Raw genomic sequence first — 25,063 nt, 5'->3', positions numbered from 1 at the left:
CAACAAGGCAACAATTCACAAAAATAATTAATTTGCTTGTTGCTAATTTATTTTGTTTGGCAGTTACTTCAGTACTTCACATTATATTGTCAGAACATAATACGGAGTATAATTTTCTTAAATGGTATTTCATAAATTTCAGTAGCAAAATCAACACATACTAGTAATATTGTTATCTATCATGGCTATCATGATAATCGGAAAGATACTCATACTAAGGACAGTGAAACGTTGGATTGTCTTAAGGAAGTGTTTAATTTAACTGTAGGTTTCTTGTGCGTAATTAATTTTTTGGTAGATAAGGAGCCTCAACATGACTTTACCAACTATCCCGTTAACAAAAATAACTTTATCTAAGGTAGTTGACATCCACGATCTACATGCTTAATTTGTTTTAATAACACATATATTAACCCAATCATTCTTTTTTTTAGGATGTTGATATAAAGTGTTAATCAATTGCTCTTATCTAGTCACATGAATATATTACATATTATAACTAAATATGACAGCAACCAAAGCAAAAAGTCAGGGCAGCAGCCACCAGAAACCTTGGGCTACAGTCCAGAAGTAGTTTTCATGAAATTAAAACAGCTACCTGAGCTGATAATGAGTTCAGCACAACAGACACAATTAGGGAAAAAAAAAAAAAAAAATCTTGATTGAGGATCTCTTCTGAATATTTAATCTTTGATATTTCTATTTATCTTCGTCGAATTTCTAATAAGGTTCTTGTAATTTCTGTATATCTGTTCTAGATTGTTACACACTAAGGTCCTAGAAAGATCACATGTTTATCTTCTAATAAGCACAGTGAGACACTTGAAACATACATTATAGAGTAAGCTCTATGGTTTTCTAATCTTTTCCAGACAGGAAAAAATAAAAATCCTACCATGATCAATTGCATACATGAGGACACGATTAAAACACAGAACGATAATTACAGACTGTCAAAAACATCAAGAAATTAAAGATAAATATATAAGATAAGGCCATTTAGCAACTTCTTCATACTAATTTCCTTTTATAGCATTGACAAAATGCACATAAAGCAAGCTTTTTCTTAATCAAATACGTACTCCCTCCGTCCCTGAAAGAACGACCCTTTTGGGTTGATTTCGCGGATATTAAGAAAGTTAAATTGGAAGTATAAGTGTATGGGGAAGCTAAGAAAAGTACATTGAAAAGAGAATTTTATATTGGAATTGCAAAAAAGTAGAGAGTGAAAGTAATAAAAGTATATAGAAAAAGCAAAATTTGCATAAGGGAGCTAATTTTACACAAATATTATTGCAAATTAGTGGGTATTAAAATGCAAATGGGATGAATATTTTGGGACTAAAATTAGGCCAAAAAGGTCAAACTTTTGGGGACGGAGGGAGTAGTATATATGAGTTAATTATGTTCATTGGCACCTTGAGAATCCACAATGCCAACTAAGAGATTGCTCAAAGCATAATCACTATTGGGCTATGGGTCCCTTCCTATGTGGAGAAAGCCCATTTGATGTTATGATGTTTTTGGGGGTAACTAGCTAGATATTTTCTCCGTTTCTAATTAAATGACACGTTTCTTTTATCGCGTTTGTCAACGCACAATTTTCACGAGTTATATCTCCCATTATCAACATTGTAAAATTATAAAAAGTGGATATTAATAAAATATACATTAAGACGATTTAAACAAGATCCCACATGATTATGTTTTATTGTAGCTACAAATCACAAAAGCTAGTCAAAATGTTGTTTGTGAATAGTGCAAAAGTCAAACTGTGTCATCTAAACAGGAACGGAGGAAGTAGTTTTTTGGCCCAAGTTTGCAACTTCACAAAGAAGCTTCTTTAGTTGACTTTTTGGTGTGCAAAAATGAGTGGCAACAAAGGGTCTTGCATACCAAAAACTCTTGGTGGACCTTATGGTCTCACGTGCCATTGTCAGAACAAAATAGCCCAGTGCACCTACCCAGCCCAATTCTAACAAAAGTCCTTATAAAATCGCAGTCCTCTATCATTTTAATTGTGGAAAGCTAAACGTCGCCCTCGAATCTCTAACTAACGCCCGCAAAATAACCTAAAATGACGTACGTAGCCTTATTATAAAAATAATTATTTTTACCTAAACTTAACACTTTTATACCCTACACAAAAATTTTAACCGTTCTCTCTAGTGTTCACCGGCCACCAACGATCACGTTTAACCACCAACCACCGTAATTTTCAAATTCAAACAAATAATTTAAATTTTGCAAAACCCAATTCGTTGGATCTCATGGAAGACGACGAAAGACCGGAACACCACCTACGTTGCTCGCCGGAGGCTCGTCGGACCGTACGGAATCGGTACGATTATTTAAATGTTTTGTTTTCGAAATACCCAGGAAAACGCCAAGAAATTTCGAAAAACCTAGGCGGAAACGCCTAGTTTTTTCGAACACCCTACATACAATGACCAAAACACAACTCATCAATGATAGCAACACACAAGCATTGTTGTAGCTTAGGCTATGTGGGACTTGAACCCACACCATGTACATTATTGTACATTGCTCCACCCTTTGAGCTAATAGCCTATATATATATATATATATATATATATATATATATATATATATATATATATATGGACAATCCTTCTATCTGTCCCTTGGTTGCTTAAACCAAATATTGAAATAAAAGAACATCTTGTTGACAATAACATAAATAAGAAGAATGACCATGAGTTTGTGACACCCTTAAAACAAACAAAGTATCTTAGTCATAGACAACATTAATTAATGTCAAACTGTCTAGGGTGATAGACCACATTCTTTAAATTGAAAGTATTAACTAGATAACTCTAGCTGACATGTTCAAACCTAAACCCAATAGAAGTTCAAGTTCAAGTTCCAGGAGATTAAAGCAAGAAAGAACTATGAAGGTATGAAAAGGAAGCATACCAATCTGGTCCTCTGCAGTCTAAACTTGAAACATAACATATTTTCATCACACTAAGATAACTAACATCAGGGCAACTCTATTTGACTATGTAACAGATAGCATACATGAAACAATTCGGTTCTTCTAATCCTACCAGAGTGCCAAGGGTCACAGCTAGGCAAACACATAATTAAGAACTGCAACCACTTTACAAAAAGAACCACCAAACAATCCTCAGTGCAGTCATCCCTAAGATTTGCCAATATACAATTAGTATAATTAAACCAACTTACTAGGGTTAACCAAAGTATCTATATCGAGTACACCCTAGGCTACCATGTATGGAATATGGATATTTGTCCAGGTGTCTAACATGTCATTGATGTAAATTTTTCATGTCCTTGTTCCAAGATAACTTATAACTGTCATAAGCCAAAGGTCCATACCCATACCTACACGTCAAATACCCAATTCAAATAGTAGAGGTGATATGAAGAGTCCGCAAGTAACATAGGGTGTGGTAGGCATGCGGTGAAAGATGCCTAATACAGTAGCAGTATTTGAAAATGGCTACTTACATTGAAATACTCATTGAGTAGCACAATTTAGAGTTTTCTCAATAACATATAATTCCTCTCCCACCCTTTCTCTCATTGACACCACCAAAACAAAAAGGAGCGCCCATTTCATTCTTTTCCTCCCTTAGTCCCCTCTATATCCCTAGAGAGCGTCAAATTACAACAAAATTCAAGCAAATCCTGAATACGACAATGTATACAACTACTGTAAGTCTGTAATTAATTTTTTAGATGAATTCAAACTTAGAGGATTGCGACTTGAAGAACAATGAGTCGACTTGACCTGAATTTTCGATCGTGAACCATGAACCGAAATTGACAAATTGCATTCAGAATATTGTATGTTGTAAGGAAAAAAAATGGATAAAGGTACTTGTAAACCCTTGTTAACTTCACTATACAAAAGATATTTCGTAATGTTCGGCATAAATAATCTCAGTTAAAATGATTTTAGTTCAGTTCGGGTGGGAGAGTGGTGGGTGGCTAGTTCCAAAGGTGGAATCAAGGGGACTAGGGTAGGCCACGAGCCCACAACCCCCTGTTTTAAAATTAAATTCTTACACTAAATGTTAACATAATATATTTATACAAACTATTGGGTGCGGACTATAGTTCGTGCGGGCAGCCTATTTCCCCTTCAATTATCAAAGGAAACTGAAATTTTAGGGCTCACAATTCGCAGAATAATATCATAAAATTCATAATGCTTGAATCAGTCAACCAAATCGAAGAAAATGATTTATTTTCTAATTGAATTGAAGATGACGATGACGAAGACGAAGACGAAGGTGAAGCGGTTATGCGATTTGTGGCTGGTGGTCGGTGATGATGTGATTTGCGATTTGCGGCTGATGGCTGGTGGTTGGCGATTTGCGATCTGCGGCTGGTGGTTGGCAATTTGCGATCTGCGGCTGTTGTGGTGGTTGTTGTTGGCACGAGATGGTGGTTAAGATGTGACTGGTGGGTTGCGAAGTGGGGTAGTGGAAGATTGGTGGCGAGTGCAGCTGGTGGAGGATCGATTGGTGGTGCAATGCTCGGTTTGGGTGGCTGAAATTGGTGTGTGCAGGGCTACTAGGTGGTGAGATAGGGGCGTGGTGATTGAGTGAGGGAGTGTTGATGTGGTGGCTGTTTTGTTTGGGTTGTTGGCGTGGAAGATGGGAGCAAAGGAGTTGGCTGGTGGTGATGGGTGTGGATTGGTGTCTAGAAGATTAAGGGGCTGCTGGGGGTTGTGCGTGAGTTGGTGGGTGTTTGATTTTGAGCATTTTGGGTTGGTTGATACATTTAAAAGAGAGAGAAAGAAATAGAGGAAGAGGGGAAAGAGGAGAGAGAAGAAAATAAAAATATTGTATGTTGTTAATCATATTAGCCAATAAATAACACATATCAGCTATTGATGTCTGATATCAGTCAATATTAGAGACATATCAAACATTAATAAAAAAAACGTATCAGCTAACAAAAGATACATATTAGCAAACAAGAGGAGTATATTAACCAACAAAAGGTACTTATCAGCCAACAGAAGGAACATATCAACCAACAAAAGGATGAAATCAGCAAACAAAAGTAACAAGTAAGCCAACAAAATAAACATATCAACCAACAAAATAAATATATCAGTCAAATAAAGAAACATATAAGCCAAATAATGTTTGATATCAACCAACAAATATATATATATATATATGTGTGTGTGTGTGTGTGTGTGTGCGCGCGCGTGTGTGTGTATATGTATTATATATTGTATGTTGTTAATCATATTAGCCAATAAATAACACATATTAGCTATTGATGTCTGATATTAGTCAATATTAGCAACATATCAAACATTAATAAAAAAAAACTTATCAGGTAATAAAAGATACATATTAGCAAACAAGAGGAGTATATTAGCCAACAAAAGGTACTTATCAGCCAACACAAAAATTATATCAGCCAACAAATTAAACATATCAGCCAACAAGTAAAACATATCCCAAGCCAGCCGCTCGGAAATTTGTAACTTCTCATATATTTAAGGCTCGGTTCACTTCACCTTAAAAAATAATATTAAGTAAAAATAATTTTAGTTCGGTAAAAATAAGTTCAGTTTAGTAAAATTCAGTATCTTTAAAGAAGAATTATAATAGAAAATCAATAAAAATAATTTCAGTTCAGCAAAAATAATTTCATATCAATAAAATTAATTTAAGTTCGGTAAAAATAATTTAAGTTCAGCAAAAATAATTTCAGTTCAGCAAAAATAAGATGAAGTGAACGGGGCCTTAGGCTAGTTAATTTAGCTAAAATAAGGAATTGTTTAGTACGTGGTTGCAAGTTTGAATCTTGTTAGCTACACTATGTATTTAGCGTGACATAATAGTGCTTACATATTAATATATTACTACATGTTACAAGAAAGAAAAAAAAAATATCATAGTCTTCTTATTGCCTGATGGAAATTAAAATTACTATTAAGATAAAAGAAATAAACCCAATTGATCTTGACCCCGTAATACAAATATTCTGATAAAACATAAATAGTAGGTATTCACAAAAATGTCAAGTAAAGCCCTGGTCACTTCATATTTTTCAATAAAAAAAAATAGCGACAGAAGTAAAAATTTACAGCACGTTCACTTAACCTTATTTTTTATGAAACAACCATTTGGGATTTAAATAAAAATCATTTAGGAATATAAGGAATACAATTATTATTTTTTAAGATAATTTTAGGTATTTAACCAATCAAAAAAATCCTCCATTGCAGGGTTGTAGCAATGCAAGATCTCTCTCAGTCTCTCTATAGCCATGATGTCGGTGGTCAGTGAATGTTTATGTTTGACCCTCCTCCATTTTGTCATTTTCCTTAAACACCTCCTCTAATCATATTTATTTAAGACTAATCACCTATAAATCCAACCGTCCATTCTAACTAATCTCAACACGTGTAACCCATCCATTCAATTCAACAACTCACTTCACCGCATTAATAATCCTCCTTACACTCTCTCACTCCTCACTTCCACTTCTCTCACTTTCTTCACTCCTCCAAAGCGTCGGCATCTCTTCCTCGCCATTTTTCGACACTTTTGCTTATCCATTCTTTTAGCGACGAAAACAAATTCTGGGCTCAGATCTTCAGCTGCAATGCAAAAGGTATTACATTTTCATCAATTATTTCATTTTTTCACCTTTAATTCTTTTTATTTTTGTTCAAATTTAGTGGGTTTAGATCTTTTAATTACATTTTAGATCTCAATTTCATATTCTTTGTAGATCGATTCATTTTCTTTTGCTATTTTATTGTTGAATTTAGTTCTGTCACAATTACTAAATATAGTGATTGTATTTTCCGGAGTATAACTAATTATTGTTATATGAATATAGAAATTTTGGGTGTTTTAGTTGTTGGGTTAAATCGTGTTGTTTTCTTGTTTAATTTCTTATTTTGATGATTTGTTCTTGGTGATTTCAGTTTTTGCGTAGTTTTGCTGATTTTGCTGTGAATTTGATTTTTGGGTTTCAGTGAAATTTAGGGTTTTGGGTTGAAGCTGTAATAGGTAAAAATGATGGGACGTTCTCCTCTTTTGAGAACTGGGAGTTTGAGGCCCGAAAACTTGGGTCAACATGCTTTAGCTATGATTGGAAATGTGTGTTTCAGTATCTTTGTTGTTGGGGTTTTGATTTTCACCATAATTGCTGCCACGTACGAACCCGAGGATCCCCTTTTCCACCCGTCTGATAAGATCTCCACATTCCTTACATCGAACTCGAATGCCACGTTCGAGTCTGATAATACTGTCTTAAAGACTGGGGAGGATTTCATGGCGGCGAATCAGACTGCTTTTAACGCTTTTATAAACATTAGTGATGTGGCTGATAATGCTGAGTTCGCGTCTAGTACTGGTACTGATTGTGGGGGCGAGGTTGGTAAAGCGATTGATTGTAAGGACCCGGAAGTTTTCCATACTATGATGAGGGCTGCTATTGAGAAGTTTAAGGATATCCATTTCTATCGATTTGGGAAGCCTGTCCGTGGTTCAGATGATAATAACTGTGATATGGCGTGGCGGTTTAGGCCAAAAGAGGGGAAGACTGCATCGCTTTATAAGGATTATCGGAGATTTGTGATATCTAAGGCTGAGAATTGCTCTTTGAGTGTGACTGATATTGGTGAGTACCACAGTGGAGTTAATGCAAGGAAGAGGAAGCCGAAGAAACAAGCTGTCTTTGAGAAAGAAGGCCAACAAGGTGAAGTTGGTGCTTTGCCGGTTGTTGGGGAGATGGTAAATGATAGTCTTCCTGTTGTTGAATCAGAAGCAGCATTCAAGAATGGGAAATACTTGTACTATGCTGGAGGTGGAGATCGTTGTAAGAGCATGAATCACTACCTTTGGAGTTTCTTGTGCGCGCTTGGGGAAGCTCAGTATTTGAACCGTACATTGATCATGGACCTGAGCATATGTTTATCATCTATGTACACGAAGACAGGTCAAAATGAGGAAGGGAAAGATTTTCGATTCTATTTTGATTTTGAGCTTCTGAAAGAGGAAGCCTCAGTATTAGACCAGCTCCAGTTTTGGACTGACTGGAATAAGTGGCAGAGAAAAGATAGGCTGAGTCTTCATCTTGTTGAAGATTTTAGGGTTACTCCAATGAAACTCAAGGATCTGAAGGATACTTTAGTCATCAGAAAGTTTGGTACCGTTGAGCCGGACAATTACTGGTATCGCGTGTGTGAAGGAGAGGCAGAATCTGTTATCCAGAGACCGTGGCACATGTTGTGGAAGTCAAGAAGGTTGATGGACATTGTTTCTGCAATCGCATCGAGGTTAAACTGGGACTATGACTCTGTTCACATTGTGAGAGGAGAGAAAACCATGAACAAAGAGCTCTGGCCTAACCTTGACAGGGATACCTCACCCGATTCTCTTCTTACAACACTGAAGGACAAGATTGATGAAGGAAGAAACCTCTATATTGCAACAAATGAGCCTGACAAGTCATTCTTTGACCCCTTGAAAGACAAGTACACAACCCATTTTCTCGATGAATACAAGGATCTTTGGGCAGAAAACAGTGAGTGGTCTTCTGAGACCACTAAACTCAACAATGGGGCTCCTGTTGAATTCGATGGCTACATGAGAATATCAGTTGACACGGAAGTTTTCTTGAGGGGAAAAAAGCAGCTTGAGACCTTCAATGACCTCACTAGTGATTGCAAAGATGGGGTAAACACTTGCAGCACTTCCTCTAGTTAGTTATAATATAGTGCTCTCTGTTATTGTCAAATTGATTCTGTTATCCTAGAAAGTCTCATTTGTTTAATTCATGATCTCTTGATTATACCTGCTTCGACTTGTTATGGTAAAATACTTTGTCCCTAAGGCAAGGTTTTTGAACATTTCTCTGTTTCTTTTCTCTCTTAGTTACAGAGCATAAGTCTGTAGGGCTATACATTATATGTAGGATTAGTTTTGAGTTTTCGAGAAAAGACCATAGTTTTGTTGTATTCGTCACTCCCAAAAAAAGGAAAGATAAAATTAGACGATAATTCGTTGTATTTATCATTTCCCTATTTGATTTCTGGTTCACTCTTTCCTTTTCCCACTGTTTAGCAGCTATGTTATAGCTCTTTGGGTTTTTTTGTAGATTGGTTGAGTAGGTTTTCAAATCTCAACTTTCTCCTGTACATGATGCAATCGCCCTAAGAGGTTAATGTTCTTTGATTTTCATTAGCACTGTTCGGTTGTTCTCTAAATCGACCAAAACTTACAAGCTCATCGTTTCTTCTTCGTAGATGGAATTATGATGCAAGAGGCAACCACTGGTTGCCCCCAAAGTAAAAATTCAGTCATTGCAATACATGTGATTATGCAACTAAACATTGATTTTTGTGGTCAAATGAGGATTGAAACTTTGGCTCCATCTTGTCTAGCATAAATTTGCTTTGTATCATGATATTGCTCTTTTCGTGTATTAAGGTAACTGAAACATGGAAATTTCAAAAAAGCTATTATAGATCGTTACTCATCACGTCATAACTTCAATTTTTTCTCATAAGACAAAAAGCCTTTGTACTCCGTAGTATAAAAAGTACTCCATAACAACATGAGATATAGCCTTGGACACTCACTAGACTAATTAATATTAAGTAGGAAAATTACGAAGGACAATGGTTTTGATAGTAAAGCCAGGGCCAATCCCAAACAAGATGCCCCAATCCAACCCCTCTCCCGTAGTAGCATTGTGTAATGATCTCTTCCTCAGTTCCTCATCTCATCCATTACGAAAATTACAGTTGCACTGAACATGTTTCCAAACTCACCAAGGACATGCCAAGCAGTGCTAAGTTTGTTGTCCTTGAGCCCAAGTTTTGATTGCACTTGGCCTAAAACTCCAGGTCCTCCAGGATGACTGATCCAAAATATGGAGTTCCAGTCATTGATCCCAATAGGGTCAAATGCCGTAATTAAGGCCTTCTCAATGTTATTAGATATGAGTTCTGAAATATTTGGCAAATTGTGTATGGTTAGTCCAGCTTCTTGGCAGGTGCCCCTTCTGAGTCCGGCAATATTGTCTACGCTGTCGACTCCAACTCATAGATGAGGTGATGCTCGTTGGACACAGACGATGAGTGAACACCTACGATCACAGCCCCTGCCCCATCTCCAAAGAAGGCTTAAGCACCGTAGAGTCCATGTCAGTCTCAGAGGGTCCGCAGAAAGACATGACAGTGTTCTCAGAGCACACAACAAGCACACGAGCTCCAGGGTTGCTCTCTGCAAGGTCTTTGGCTAGGCGAAGAGATGTTCCACCTGCGTGGCAACCCTGTTGGGATAGCATGTAACGCTTTACTGAAGGATTAAGGCCAAGAAGCTTTGTGAGATGCTAATCACTCCCGGGTATGCTAACGATCGAGGTGGTGCAGAAGATAACGTGGGTTATTTTGGACTTGGATTGCCCCCACTCTTCTATGGCCTTTACGGCTGCCTCTTTTCCGAGCTTCGTAAGCACCGTAGCTTGGATCGCTTCACGGGCGTCCAACGAAGATGCGTTGTAATCACAGATTTGTGGTTATCATTCAATATCTCCTCACTTGTGTGCATGTAACGTTTCTTGATCACTGAGTTTTCACCTAAATGCAATTCATAAAATCGTGTTATTATTAGCATTAGTTTATAGACAATACAAAGTATGAAGGATATGGTGACGATCTTAAAGGGGGATTCTAGCTATCCCATTAACAATAATAGGTATACATTTCCTCTATTTTTTCTTAATTAACTAACAACACTTCTCACACTTGTTAGTACGTTATTTCAATCAGCAATATCAAAAAGTGAAGGAATGCATGCATATGAGCTTAAATTTTTCCTTGAGATCACTCATATGTAGTGTCCAAGATATAATTCATGGTCTTTAGAATCTCAGGAAAAAATGTAGTAAACTCTTTCTCTAATTCATTGTTCAAGATATAATTCATTGTCTTTAGACAACTGTAAACTCTTTCTCTAATTGTTGTCTTAGCATCGTTATATTTCCTCATAGAAACTTCATCTTGCGCTATATGAACTCTAGTTACCATTACCGGCGGGTAAGAGTTAGCTTCAGTTCTTTTTAAGATACTAATCGTCGTCAAGTCGGCCAAGTTTTTATCGATAATCTTGTCCATATCATCCATGAGTTTTAAAGCATCGTTTTGCAAGCATCCAAGCATTTGATGGATGACATCTACGTCCGTAAGAGCGTCCTTGTTGTTGCTTTTTATGCAGCTAATGCATACAACCGGAGCGAATGTTGCACCGCACATTTTGTTAACTAGAGTAACGTTGTCTGCGGCATGTGTCAAAACGTCTATTAGGCAAAGGAAAGAAATTACTTGTGTGCAAATTTTGTTGTAAAAACTCACTGTATTATTATGTTCTTCAATTGGAAGCCTAATTCAATTTTAAATAGATAGATGAATTCATGTAATTTATAGGTCAGATTTAGGTGGTTTTTACTAGACAGAAAAATATGGGTGAGCAAGCACAAATCACCCATACTGTTAACCAAACTTTCCAAAACATCCATACTGTTATCCAAACTTTCCAAAACACCCATACTGTTAACCAAAAAAAATTCCACCTTTATACCCCCATATTCTCAAAATGAGCCTTTTATCTATTAGTGTTATTGGTAACCTGTTTAGAAGGATTTTGCCACATGTTGTCTTCTAATTGGTTATTTTTATTATTTATATTTAAAAAATAAAGGAATAAACAAAAAAAAAAAAACAATAACCCATCTTCTTCCTTCCCTTGCTGGAGCCCCCTCCCTCGCCGGGTCAATCGCCGCCGACCTGCCGGACCCAGCCGTCCTCTTTGCCTCCCTCCTACCCAATTCACCACCACCACATCCAGCCTCCCTCACACCGAAAAAAAAAAAAAAAAAAAAAAAATCAACCACCTCCAGGTTGCTGCCGATATTAAAAGAGTAAAAAATGAAGGATTCCACTTGTGTTTTAGGCAAACAATGTTAGCAAGACAGATTTAAGACACAAAAGAATACCTTTGGGCAAGAAAAGGTGGTCTCCTCAGCTAGAAGGCGCCGTCCTCCACTGGGAAGGAGAGAGATCTGAAAATGGGAGATATCATTACTGGTTGACTTCTTGGCTAATTTTTCTGATATGCATGTACTTGCAATCTCATCTTGGAAAACAGCCAGAAGCAGCAATACAAACCCCAACACCATCAACTCTGCAAGAGAATGTTGTGAGAAAAAAGATGCAAAAGAAGACGCGGAACTGTAAGTTGGTATATAACCTTCTTTGATCTTCTGTAAGGCATCTTAAAGGGGCTTCTTTTCCTTTCTTTTCAACATCTGCAAGCGTTTTTATGGTTTTAGCTTCGAAAAGTGAGAAACATATAGAGAATAAGGTCTGAGGCCTATGGGAGGGGTAGGAAGAGACTTGCCTGACCGAGGAAATTAAGAAGTTTTTCGATGAACCATCAGAAACACCACTTCTCCAATGATCCATGATGGTGTAGACTCAAACCATGGCCCTCCTTCTCCTCCTGCCATCTATCTGGTTTTCGGTATCACCCTTTCCTAATTGTCTCTATGATTAGTATCCTAACATAATGATATATTTTTCGTGATGAATTCTCTTGCACATCTTTGTTCAGGAGAAATGGTAATGCCTTGACTTACCAAATATGCATTAACTAGCTTATATTATGAAGATTTAAAAGTTGTCTTCCATGTTTCAAAGTCAATCCCAGTTTCGTTCTCAATTCTCTGAGTCATTGGTACTTACTTTTAATTGCTAAGATACTGCTATTTAAGTTGCAGTTGAAAAACATTTGAAGATTATTCATTTGATTTCAACATAGATATTTTTGTTTAATATAACTGGTTAGTTTAATAATATAAACCATGATGATTTTTGTGTCTGCACCGCAGATTAACATTCAAGAACTACACTGAAGTTTTTCTCATTATTTAAGGTGTATGGAATCCATATTCAAGTAGTTCAGCACTACCCAATCATACACAGATTTCTTTTCGTGATTGAAAGTCTGGTTCAAAAGCTCTGTATCTATGTTAGCTTGTGTGGACATAGATATGGTCTAAAATAAGTATAGTCATGTTGTCTAACCCTTGACTCGTTAACTATAAAAGCCAAAACAAGCAACCATTAGCTAGATCGCCTGGCTGCTTAGTGCATCTTGATCTATTGCTGTCTCATAGCTTACACTCATGCATAACCATTGACCATTGTACATTATTCATTTCTTAAGTACCTTGTTCTCTGGTTTCAAAAGTCTTTCAAATTGCTTTTTCTCCATATATGATTGACCATAATTATAAGCTCTATATGCTGCTCTATCATGTCTGCAACTAAAAAATTAATAAAAGTGCCAGCTTGCTTATGTGTTTATGTGTTACGATGTTTACTTTGACATGTGTCATACATTTTCCTTCTTCTGCGTTTGTCAAGTAATTAGATGCGAGATGCAGGTTGTGACTATCTATGTGAATGCAAAGCAAACTGCAGTTCAATAATACCATCTGAAAGCACCGTGTTGCACAGAATGTTATTACAGATCATGTGTCAAGATCAAGTTAAGAACTTGAGATAATGTTTTTAGTTTCGAAATAGCATTTTAGTTTCAAGGGTGGTAAGATCTAACCCATGTCCAGAAGTTGATTGCTGACCCAAATGAATTAATGAAAAGTATGGTGTGGATCAACAACAGGACAATCCTGGGTTTTTTGCACCAAAAGTAGTCATCTGATGGTTGATTTCTTAGTACTCCGATAACGACAGTATGCCTCTGAGCTATATGGATAGCTAGATCTGTGATCACTTGTTCCAGTTTGGTGCCAACTACTAGTAAGAGCTGGAGAGTGGAGATACAACTCTTTGTGTTAATACAGAGTAGTAAAAACATATCAAGAGAATCTACAAAAAAGAACGGAGGAAGTATGAAGTAAACTTCGGGATCAAAGCTTACAAAACACATAAATGATTGGGTAATGATTGACTAATACTGATTGCTGTATCTATTTCTACTTACAATAAAGGGGATACATGCAATCGCTAAATATATATTCCAACCTGCACATCGAACAAATGAAGTTAAAGACAATCCACTGCACCATACATTTGAAAAAGATAGGGAGTATATATCTATCATTTGTTGAAAAAAAGAAAACAAGATTAATTCCAAATAAATTTCTTCATCAAAATAGTCTATTATGTTAGATAACATACCAGCAACATTCAGTGTCAATGAAATAACCACAAACAGCCACATGAACCAACTGCAGCCAGAAATAATGCAGATACACATAAGAAAGAATAATTGAGGACCTCATGAATTACTTAGAAAGTGATTTACCTGATAGACACAATTTTATTAAATTCTGCTTCGTATGCATATACGATGTATTTGTGAAAGTCGAACCTTAGATTTCCATCACAATGTGTCTGCAAAAGAAATAAAGATGAGCTCATGAAGCCGCGATTTTAATATTTTACTGTATAAATATCGAATGAGAAAAAGAGCAGTGAAAGGAAACTATACATCCATTCTTAATAAATGTGATAGAAATATTTTGTGCATATTTTCTATCGATATGAAGTGTAGTTAAAACCAATTATTCGCTCTATTTGTAAAGACTTGATAACAATTACCAAAATGAAGCCTGTTCTCATAGCTGTGTAGTCAGCTTTTGTTACAATCCCAGCAAGGTGCTTGAAGAATGAAATCTGAAAGCAGAATGTGAATGTAAATGGTACTAAAACTACACCTTCCTGGATAACAAATAAAATAGAACTTCTAAATCTAAATTGATTGGGCATTTTAAATTTCCCGTATTTCCATTAGCATCGTTTCTTTTATTGACAATATTACACTTATCGAGCTGATCTCAAGTAGCAATCCCGACTCCAAAGAAGCAAAGCTGTAGATAAGTTGTCTTCGTTCACTTAAATTGTACCAATTCCGGTATAGGGAACATATACTTATATCCATACTGGATTGTTGAGAATAAGTGATAATATATAACAAACTCTACATACCACATAATAACGGTACTTGGCATCATTACCATCGAACCGGTCCTTGATAAATGTGAGACTTTTAACATCCAGTACTCTACGATTGTTACCTGTATCAACAACGATGCCAAAAAAAATAAAAAATAAAAAATAAAAAATTAGATCCACAACACAAAGCTGGGAACATTCATAATTTTGATCAGAATCCTAATAAAATAATAGGTTTTTAAGTTATTACCATAATCTGCATCAATCTGCATTCTAATAGCATCTTCCCACTTCCGCCACTGCAATATCTGCAGCTTGTGAATTGTGGTGACAAAATAGAACATCAATTAGTATTAAATTGGGAACAATGTTTATTGGCATAAGTTCATACACCTAAGCTACAGACGGCTCTCCTGCACTCAGAGATGATATAATGCATAAGAAATTACCTTCATCTCTCCAAGAAGAACTATCAGGATACAGCTCAGTACGTGGACAACTGCTAATATAAAGATGAGGTAATAAACGTCATGAAGGATATCACTCGATATGAAAGGTACCTTTCCCTGCAAATGTAAAGACAACGAATTAGGCCCTAAGTCAGTAATATACTTGGCAGTAGTCAGTAGAGAATCATGTCAATACACTACTTAGCCGCTTGCCTTCTCATGATTTCTACAGATTCATGGTAGTAATCCGCTGACAATTTTCAGCAGTACTTGCCGGATAGGAGAGTGTCATACCTGGTCGCAGTTAGGCTCACTACTGCCAGCTAAAAGGCGGCGTTTTCCTCCTGTGATAAGACCGGAAGGGACCGAATCATCATGACATGGGAGCCATTTTCGAGCAAGTTTTTCTGATATACACCTCGTATGAATCTTATCTCCAAAAACAGTAAGCAGCAGAGATATAAAGCCCAATAACATCAACTCTACAAGATCAAAAAGTTGTACAGGACAGCAATCAGCTATCAGCATGCTACAACAATCAAACAAAGGCAAAAATTTTATCACGAAAACCACCTTCCTTAATCTTCTTCAAGGCCAGATTAAGAGGTTTCTTCTCCTTTCTCTTCAATAACTACAAACATGAAACATAGCACGTTATTTTAGTAATTTATCAGCTCTGAAACAATGTCGATTAGTTGAAGAGAAGAAACAAGACTTGCCTTGCCAAGGTAACTCAGAAATTTTTCGATGACCAAAGAAATAACAACAATCACAAAAACTACTGATCCTATCACCCATGATGGTGTAGACTTAAAGTCCAGCCCTCCTCCTCCTCCTCCAGCCATCTTTATCTTCCTTAAACAAGATCAGACGCCTTGTACCGGACTCCTTTAAATAGTACTCGCATATTTAGTAAGCATGATGTTTTCATTTCAATTACTCTTACATAACACCCATACTGTTAACCAATATGGTTCTTTTGGTCCATTCTAATTCAGTTTTCTAATTCGAGCCGGCTATTGAACACCCATACTGTTAACCAAACTTTCCAAAACACCACCTCCATGGCCGTGTCCTTGCATCGCAAAAATTCTTACAACCATTATGAAGTCGGGCACCCCTTAAAACAGTTTCTTACACTATATTTAGTCTAATGAAAGCGATGGGGCTTATGATTGGCAAAATTTTCTAACAATAAGGACGTGAAAAGCATTAATTGGCACATATGACCTGTTTATTGATTACATATGACCTGTTTATTTTGGCAACTAGTACTAGTAAGTACGAGTAGTAGCTTTTAGTGCCCATCATAAGTACGAGTGGTAGCAACTAGTACTAGTAAGCCTACAAACCAGTAAGACTTGGCTCATAAAGTAATAGTTGATCACATAAGTTTGTCAACAAACAAATTTTTAATCAGAACATCACAAGTGTCACGTCAGATTCGCTTTTAGTATTATGTTATTGATTTCAAAATTAAAGATGTTAATGCTTTTACATTTTTTAGTGGTTAAAGGACAAAGTTTAGTAATTGAGGGAGTATTTAAGTTTAGAGGAAGTATTTAATTACTTTGTAGATGTGAATAAAAGATATATAAGCCATATACAACTGTAAGTCAAAATCTCCCAATAGCAATGATAATTGGAGTTGACAAATTAAACTGTTTATTAATGATTTTAGGGAACATAGTTCATGTTATGATTGTACGAATTACGAGTACATACTTAAATTAGAAGCACTAACGAAGACAATTCTATTAAAACTTCGGTGACATGTTCAACCAGAGTTTGGGACTTGGGAGTGTTGATATTTGATCGTACCGTCGTACCATCAATTGAAAGTGTCATCATGTTTCTAATTTTTCTTTTTAGATAGTTTTTTTTAATTAAAATCCATATTATAATTATCATTAAATATAACCACACTACTTTCACTCCATATAACCAATCAAATGTTAAAATTATAGGCATGTTCTTTTTATCTTATTTTCACTTATTTAATGAAGAATAATTAAAAAAAGGTCAAAATTTTTTTTTTTTTTTTTTTTTTGAAATTAGTCTTAAAGGAAACCAAATTTCATTAATTAAAGCCATACGACATCTAAAAAAAAGATAAGTTTTGATCAATAGTTATACATGTTTTGTTTAAAAAAAAATAGTTATACATGTTTAGTTTATCACTGAAATATGCTCTAATTACTTCTGAAAAGTTCCACTCCCTCTGTTTCGTAATAGTGTAAGTGAGGTTGGTAGCTAGGAGAGAAATAATAAAATAGTTGTGGATCCTTACCAAACAAGAAAATGTTGCAATTATTATGAAATGAATGAAAAAAGAAAGTGCTGCGATTATTATGAAACGGAGAGATAATTAATTAAGTTCAAATATGTCACCAGTTTATTTGGATCTCATCCATTCCCTTTCCACACTTCAAGCCCAACGGACTCTCACGTGAGGGAGCGTGATAGAGTATATAATCCAATCTTGGGCTTCAACTGTCAGCTTAAGGTTTTGGTTGAATTGGTCCTTTAGCAGTGTCAAATGAGGGTCACCACAAAATACTTTACTTATAAGATCATTGTTCATGACTACATGCTAGTTTTATCACTCACATAATTTATTTAATTGCAACACTTTGATATAAACCATGTTAAAGTATATACTAAGTTGTTTTTCTCATTTAAAATCTTTTTATGAGACCAAGAAAAGTAGGCTAACACATACAACTTATTGACACTTAGATTATTATTCGCGTGGTTTAATTTAGGTGTTGGTGCTGGCATCATTGTATCTTTGTTGGCTGGATTTTGGTTACGTTGGCAACATGGAAAAAAGAAGATCCAAAAACTAAGGGATAAATGCTTTCAACAAAATGGTGGTCATATTTTACAAAAAAACTTTCAAGACAAGATTTATCAGTTGACAATATGGTTAAAATGTTTACAATTAAACAACTACAAGAGGCCACAGATAACTATAGTGAGAATAACATCATTGGTCGCGGAGGTTTTGGCATGGTTTTCAAAGGAAAATTACCAAACAACCAAATTGTTGCCATCAAAAGGTCCCTCAAGGTAGATTCCACCCAAGTTGAGCAATTTATAAATGAGGTCATTGCCTTGTCCCAAATCAACAATAGGAATGTGGTAAAGCTCTTAGGTTGTTGTTTGGAGACAGAAGTACCATTACTTGTTTATGAGTTCATAAGCAATGGTACATTGCATGATCATTTGCATGATGAAGGAAAAGTAGAATTTTTTATTTGGGATCTTCGCTTAAGAATTCCAGCACAAGTTGCTCAAGTCTTGGCCTATTTGCATACTGCAATTTCTATACCGATAATTCACAAAGATATTAAGTCTGCAAACATACTCTTGGATGATAAGTACACAACAAAAGTTGCTGATGTTGGAGCTTCTAAGCTAGTGCCGGTAGATCAAGAGCGGTTAGGAACTATGGTTCAAGGAACATGTGGGTATCTTGATCCACAATATATGCAAAATGGTGAGCTTACTGATAAGAGCGATGTTTATAGCTTTGGTGTTGTTCTTGCTGAGTTACTAACTAGAGAGAAGGCGATTTCTTATGCTAAGCCGGAGAGTGAGAGATGCCTTGCTATACATTTTCTTAGGAAGCTTAGGGAAGAGAGATTGTTTGAGATCCTTGATGAAAAATTAGTAAGTGATGGTTCAATCGAGCAGCTTAAGGAAGTAGCTAATCTTGCAAGAAGGTGCCTATACCTTAAAGGAGATGATCACCCAACAATGAAGGAGGTCGCAAGAGAGCTTTAGAGGCATGACTTCTTCTCATCCATATTCGTCAAACAACAGCATGCTACTCCAAGAAGAGAGTGAATATATGCTTGGAGAGGCACATGATGACATGATTTCAAGGTTGAATTGTGTAGTTAACTGGTGGTGCTTTTGGACGATGGGAGATGATTTTTATGCTTGTTCAGTACTTCATGTTCGACAAAGTTCTAGCTAGCTAGCTAGTTGCATCTATATAGTTATGATGTTTAATGTGTGCACCATAATGTGTTTAAAATTCTAGTTTTCCGATTGTGTTTTAAAGTTGAAGTACATGCATACATGTTAAATAATGGGATATCAAAAATCTCTTAAGTGATGAACTAATTGAATTGTGCTTTCATTCATGCTTGTGGTGGTTTAATTTCTCCCTTCAATTTCTATTATTGATAATCCATTCGTCTTACATTGCAAAGCAAGCTGTCTTACACTTGTAATTTTTTATATAAATATTTCTTCTATTAATTAGTTAAAAATACTAGTATTAATTTTATTAATAGTATCTATTGATATATATTTAAAAACTTTTAGCAATAGCAACAAAGATGAACTAAAAAATTAAGAGCTTTATAATAAAATTTAAGTTGACATTCTTTAGCTCATCATCGATCAGATCATTTGGTAAAATTTCAAAAGAATCTAATCACATAAGCACGAAGGCTATATTCTAGTAAGAGCATCTCCAATGGCATGGGTAATTGAACGAAGTATAGTGTTTTTTAGTTTCACATCATTGCTTCCGATCCAAGGGTAATTAACTTGAAAATTTGCTACCAAACTTCGAGTATTGATTTAACAAATTTTCGATTTCAAGCCAAACCAATTCAATTATTGATCGTCGCACTACTATAAAAGTGACCTTAGGTAACACCAAATGGTATCACTTTAAAGGTTAGAGTCTTAACTAATTTATAAGTAACACATTTGTAACACTTTGACATCATGTAACACTTGATTGTAACACTTTGATATTAAGTAACACTTTATTGTAACACTTTGATATTAAGTAGTCTTTTTTTTTTTCTCCTTTTTATTTTGTGTGTTTTTTTTCTCGTCCCTTTCTTTCAATTCAAACCCTAAATCCTGAAACAAATTCGATACCCACAAATTTCTCTATACCATCTCCAGATCCCCAAATTTCCCTTCTTCGGTTCTTCCATTGCCACCTCCTTCCCCTCTTTCCATGGCTGACGCTAGCTTATAGGGTTTTTAGTAGAAAATTGATGAAATTTATACAGAAAATAGTGATGGTGGAGAAGGTCAGAGGGAGGGTAGAAGATATTTGAACGGTGGGAGAAGGGCGATGGTGGTAGCGGGGTTCCTGATTTTAGTTGTCTTTATATCCGCTCCCTTCATCTCCTCGCTCGCCTCACCTCCTCCTAGAGGAGCTTGAGAAATCAATGGCAGCAACAGAGTTTGAACAAGAGAGAAGATGATGATCGAAGATTTAGACGAAGACGAAAATATCGACAGCAACTCGAACACTGTAAAACCAAGCAAAATTAATGTAACCAGACCAGCCTTTTCTGCTCGAAGTTTGATTTGATTGTTTGATTATTGAATTGAATTGGTTTTAATTTTTATTCCTTCTCTGCAGGTTTTGGATGAAGTGGATCATATGCTTCACATGGGGTTTGAAGAAGATGTTTGTTCTATATTGAGCCAAACAAGCTCTGGTATGTTATGATTTCATGTCTGCCTAAAACACTATGCTTCATGTTGAAAAGTCCATAATCTTTTTCTAGAATTCTGCAAATATGATGGTAAAAAGAATTAGAAGCATCAAGTCACTCTGCTTCGCATGTCTTTGTTCCAAGATATAGAGAAGCAATAACTTCACTAGTTTGTAGAATCTGTTTCATGTTAAATAATTATCAGGCTGTAAAAAGGGAAAAAGAAGGAGAGCATTGATTGATATTGATTCACTTCTACTTATGATGAAGTTGATGTTTAGTAAGATCATGATATTTTTTGAATTTCGTGGCATCCCCACCTTTAGTTGATTTCTATTATCTTGATTCATTTGTGCTGGACTGTTTTGTAACTGTGTTTCTAGGACTCCAACTGTAGCTGATAAGATGCGAAACAAGGGGTCTAGTACTCTAGTACTTGGCTGGAAACATTATATAGGTTAGTAAAAAGCTTTGATGGAACCTTGGAAATCAATCATTTGATGATAAACTATGAAATTATTCCTTGAAATGATAACGTGAAGCAATTTAGCTCAAGGTTTTTACCAACTGTATATCCCTCTTCTCCTGTATAAAACAAGGGGAGTATGTCTGAAAAACTTGGGGTTACAATGCTAGAATCACTTGAATATAACGCTAGAAATAGATCCAACCATCATTATGCTAATGCAAAGCTTGAAGACACAAAAGTAAACAAAACTATAGATAACTAAGTGACAACTCCGACATGTACATATTATAACAATCTTCAGAAGCCACATCCTATCAAAGATACAACACCCTTGTTTACCTCGTATAATCTTTTTTTGAAAAGAACCACCATCTCGCTGCCTTGATTGCCTCTACAATAGATATAACATCATTGTAAGAAATAGAAAATCTCAATTATGATGCAGTGGGATAACTCTGATCCAACCTGATCCAAGTCACTATATATATGAAGTCCACAGGCTACAACTGCTGACTAAACAATTTATCTCAAGGGAGAAGTGATATCCCCGTCTCCAAGATGGAAAATCTTTTCCAACCTTCTCAACAATCACTATATTATACCACAAACATATCACTTTATTTCCCCTTTTTTTTCCCTAAAATTTTATTTTAAAGCTCCTTGAGATGGAAAAATTCCCCATCTTAGTTCACCATAATGTCCTCTAACATTAAGCCCAATCATTGGAATGGTTTTGGAATTCTCTTCCACAAACAATATTTCCAGCAATAGCTAATAAAATTTATCATCTTTGAGAAGGTTGATTGTAGTCTGATATTAAACAATGTTTAATTTCAGCTATTATCTTGTCTTCAAGGAAACTATTTGCCACAAATCCAGCACCATCTTGTTTTCACTCATTTAGATATTTTATAGCCCTCTATGTATCAGATATGAATAAATATCTCATGAATTTTATTTTATATAAAACTTAAGTCCAGAAGAACATATTCCCTTGCAAATGGTCAAAATCAATTTATGTGCTAATTTCTTCACATTTTGAGGCAAAGTTCATTATCTATCATCATACGTATTTGACATAATGGTTCTTAGTATGTATCAGAAAGCTGAATGCCGTCCATTTGATTTCCTTGTCCCATATGTTGATATTCTTAACAAGAGATAGCAATAGCATATACATAATATCCTAAAAATAGTCTTTTACAATGTTGATTATAGGCTAAACAATTATACGCACTTTTTTGGATTGTTAGCATATTTATACAGGAAAAACTACAGATAATACCTAACAATTTGATTGAAAGAATTATTGCAGCGTGTAATTCAAACAATATATTTGAAAGTAGATTAGTGTTAGGATGATACAAACCTTTTTGTCTTCAACTGGTGGATGCATGATGATTGGTTGAGAAAGAGTGTCAACATTCTGAATATATGGTTGCACCTTCTCTTCAAACATCTCATTCAACTACACATCAAGAAAGACAAGCAGCATATTCAAAATGTTACCATGGATTCCCCCCCCCCCCAAGAAAATACATACGTAAAAAGCTAACTTTAAGTATGTTCAGGAAAGTAGAAGATTAATTGCTTCTTTTGATATTCAATTACAGATTAATTGCTGCCATTATGAAATGATTTAATCAAAATGAATTAGAAAATGGATTGATCAAAATTAATTAGAAAATGGATTGATAATAATTAATTTACCACTACTTAATACTGATATTACCGCGATAATCCCCTTTAGTTATTCAATGGATCATTTGTCTATTAAACTTCTTCTTTGCTTGTTCAACCACGATGTTTATGTTTGTTTACTTATTATTCTCATGTTGAACCATGATGTTTATGTTTGTTTACTTAGTATTTACCTACTTGATTGTTTAATTAGGACTGCTTTAAAATTTGTAACTTCTTATTCTGAATTCTCTTTAATTATAGTAGACAGAGGGTGGTGGGATTTATTTTAGCCCACAATTACTTTATGAGAATAGATAGGCACCTTGAGCACTCGAGTTGTGTGATAACCTGTTGCAGTCTCGAGTATATGTGCATGTCCTAGGATCAGATTTCGCTATTTCTTTGAAGTTTTATGAATTCTAGCTGCTTGATTTGAGGTGCTTAGTCACACACTGCTGTCTATCCCATTCTGGTATGAGGAGAAGTTAATTCAAAATGTCTATATGATTGCAAAATTAGACATTTCCACTGAATTATGTCTTCTTTGCATATACAGTACATAATATTTTTTATTGATGTTTGATTTACAATCCAGGCTTTGCATATTTAATTTAATGGTAAATTTGCATAACTTAAAAATTGATGAAAGAGATGGATTTCAGAGAGAAAAATTTGGTTTGCAATTACAAAGTTAGGCAAGAATGTAATGCTTTTTAGTTAACATAGGCAAGGATTGTTGTGCCATTTTTTAGCACTTGTGTATGGATTTGACCTGCTATTAAGTACATCCCTAGGGCTTGAAACTGTTGTTTATAAAATTCACGATACTGACTTTTGGTGCCATTTTTCTTGGTTTATGCTGCTAACTACCTTAACATCAAGAACCTGCTGTAACTAATGCCTGCTATAGCTACTGCTATTTGCTACTACTCATAAATTTGTGTATATGTTTCTCGACCTCTCGTGCAAATGAAGCTCTAATGGCTATCACATTATATGTAGACAGTCATTACCTCGGATAACCAGGCCAGGTTATAGGGGCTACAGTGTTACCTGTGGATCATGTAAGGACGTTAAAAGTTGGTTTTTAGCTAAGTGGATTGTTGATTTTCTTTTGGTTATCTGTGCACATACCATGGTTAAAGATAGGGTAAATAAGAACATGTGTAACTCCTTATATGAGATTGCACTGGTGGATGAAAGCCTGATGTCTTCTTTTCATGATGCCTTATCTAAAGCAAGGAGTTGTTTGCTGCTATTACTGCTGTCATTGTTGTCACTGTTACCGCTGACTACTGTTGTTGTTATTGTTGTTACGGTTATCTGCTGTTGTAACTGATGTCTGCTGTTGTAACAAATGTCTGCCACTACTGCTGTTACAGTTGTCTGCTGCTACTGCTATTACAGTTGAGCTGCAAGCTGCTGCTGTCTTCGGTTACTACTGATGTCTGTTTGCAATTGCGCTGATTGTGATTTTGCCTATTCTGTTTGGAATTTGGTGGTCTAAGAGATCCAAGTTGACTTTTTTTTTTTCTTTTTTGTTAGTTTGGATTATTAGATTGTTTAGAGAAATAAAAAGAAAAAAAATTGGTGTTTATGGATTTTTGTAAGGATATAGCAAGTTTTATCAATTTAAATTATTATTTAACGTGTATGTTAATTTTACATTGTGTCGTGGTTGTACATTTTAATATTATTATATATTTAAAATTTTATTTTTGCATATTTTAAATAATCATAGTATTAGTAGTATTAGTAGAGGTAATAATAATATTAATAATGATAAATTTTCCTAAAAATAATAATAATTATAAATGATACCTATTAACTAACAAGGTATTACACTAGTTTGCAAAAAGTGATACATAATGTCAAAACTAGTGATACTATATGTCAAAACATGATTTAAAGATGTTACCTAATAATCAATAAGGTGTTACATTAGTTTTTAAAAGTGATATGTAAT

General features: G+C 35.3%; 2 protein-coding genes, 1 long non-coding RNA gene and 2 pseudogenes across 5 annotated transcripts; 3 read left to right on the top strand and 2 right to left on the bottom strand.

Moving 5' to 3' along the window:
* The first annotated feature begins 6,473 nt into the window (after window positions 1–6,473).
* LOC110718178 lies at window positions 6,474–9,078 on the top strand. 2 transcript variants are annotated; one of them, XM_021896985.1, is made up of 2 exons: window positions 6,474–6,633; window positions 7,004–9,078. In XM_021896985.1, the coding sequence occupies exon 2, from the start codon at window positions 7,044–7,046 to the stop codon at window positions 8,736–8,738; it is 1,695 nt and encodes a 564-aa protein (XP_021752677.1). In that variant the 5' UTR covers window positions 6,474–6,633; window positions 7,004–7,043; the 3' UTR covers window positions 8,739–9,078. The 2 variants fall into 2 exon arrangements, with proteins under 2 accessions (XP_021752677.1, XP_021752678.1); XM_021896986.1 differs by having other exon boundaries at window positions 6,481–6,633; window positions 6,953–9,078.
* Window positions 9,079–9,115: 37 nt separating this feature from the next.
* LOC110717992 lies at window positions 9,116–10,652 on the bottom strand (annotated as a pseudogene).
* Window positions 10,653–12,959: 2,307 nt separating this feature from the next.
* Window positions 12,960–16,546, bottom strand: LOC110718179 (MLO-like protein 1). 2 transcript variants are annotated; one of them, XM_021896987.1, is made up of 11 exons: window positions 16,185–16,546; window positions 16,039–16,096; window positions 15,760–15,947; window positions 15,466–15,582; window positions 15,267–15,324; window positions 15,050–15,138; window positions 14,663–14,737; window positions 14,367–14,455; window positions 14,240–14,289; window positions 14,043–14,083; window positions 12,960–13,865 (listed from the first exon to the last, which is right to left on the bottom strand). In XM_021896987.1, the coding sequence occupies exons 1-11, from the start codon at window positions 16,308–16,310 to the stop codon at window positions 13,635–13,637; spliced, it is 1,122 nt and encodes a 373-aa protein (XP_021752679.1). In that variant the 5' UTR covers window positions 16,311–16,546; the 3' UTR covers window positions 12,960–13,634. The 2 variants fall into 2 exon arrangements, with proteins under 2 accessions (XP_021752679.1, XP_021752680.1); XM_021896988.1 differs by having other exon boundaries at window positions 13,778–13,927; window positions 16,185–16,545.
* A 554-nt stretch (window positions 16,547–17,100) lies between these two features.
* On the top strand, window positions 17,101–19,592 carry LOC110717991 (annotated as a pseudogene).
* A 651-nt stretch (window positions 19,593–20,243) lies between these two features.
* On the top strand, window positions 20,244–24,783 carry LOC110717933. Its single transcript, XR_002510822.1, has 3 exons — window positions 20,244–20,779; window positions 20,870–20,948; window positions 24,480–24,783. It is a non-coding gene; the product is annotated as an uncharacterized LOC110717933 (long non-coding RNA).
* Window positions 24,784–25,063: the final 280 nt, after the last annotated feature.

Source organism: Chenopodium quinoa, unplaced genomic scaffold, assembly GCF_001683475.1.
Source record: "Chenopodium quinoa cultivar QQ74 unplaced genomic scaffold, ASM168347v1, whole genome shotgun sequence".
NCBI classification, from domain to species: domain Eukaryota; kingdom Viridiplantae; phylum Streptophyta; class Magnoliopsida; order Caryophyllales; family Amaranthaceae; genus Chenopodium; species Chenopodium quinoa.
This window is presented reverse-complemented; position numbering and strand designations above follow the sequence as displayed.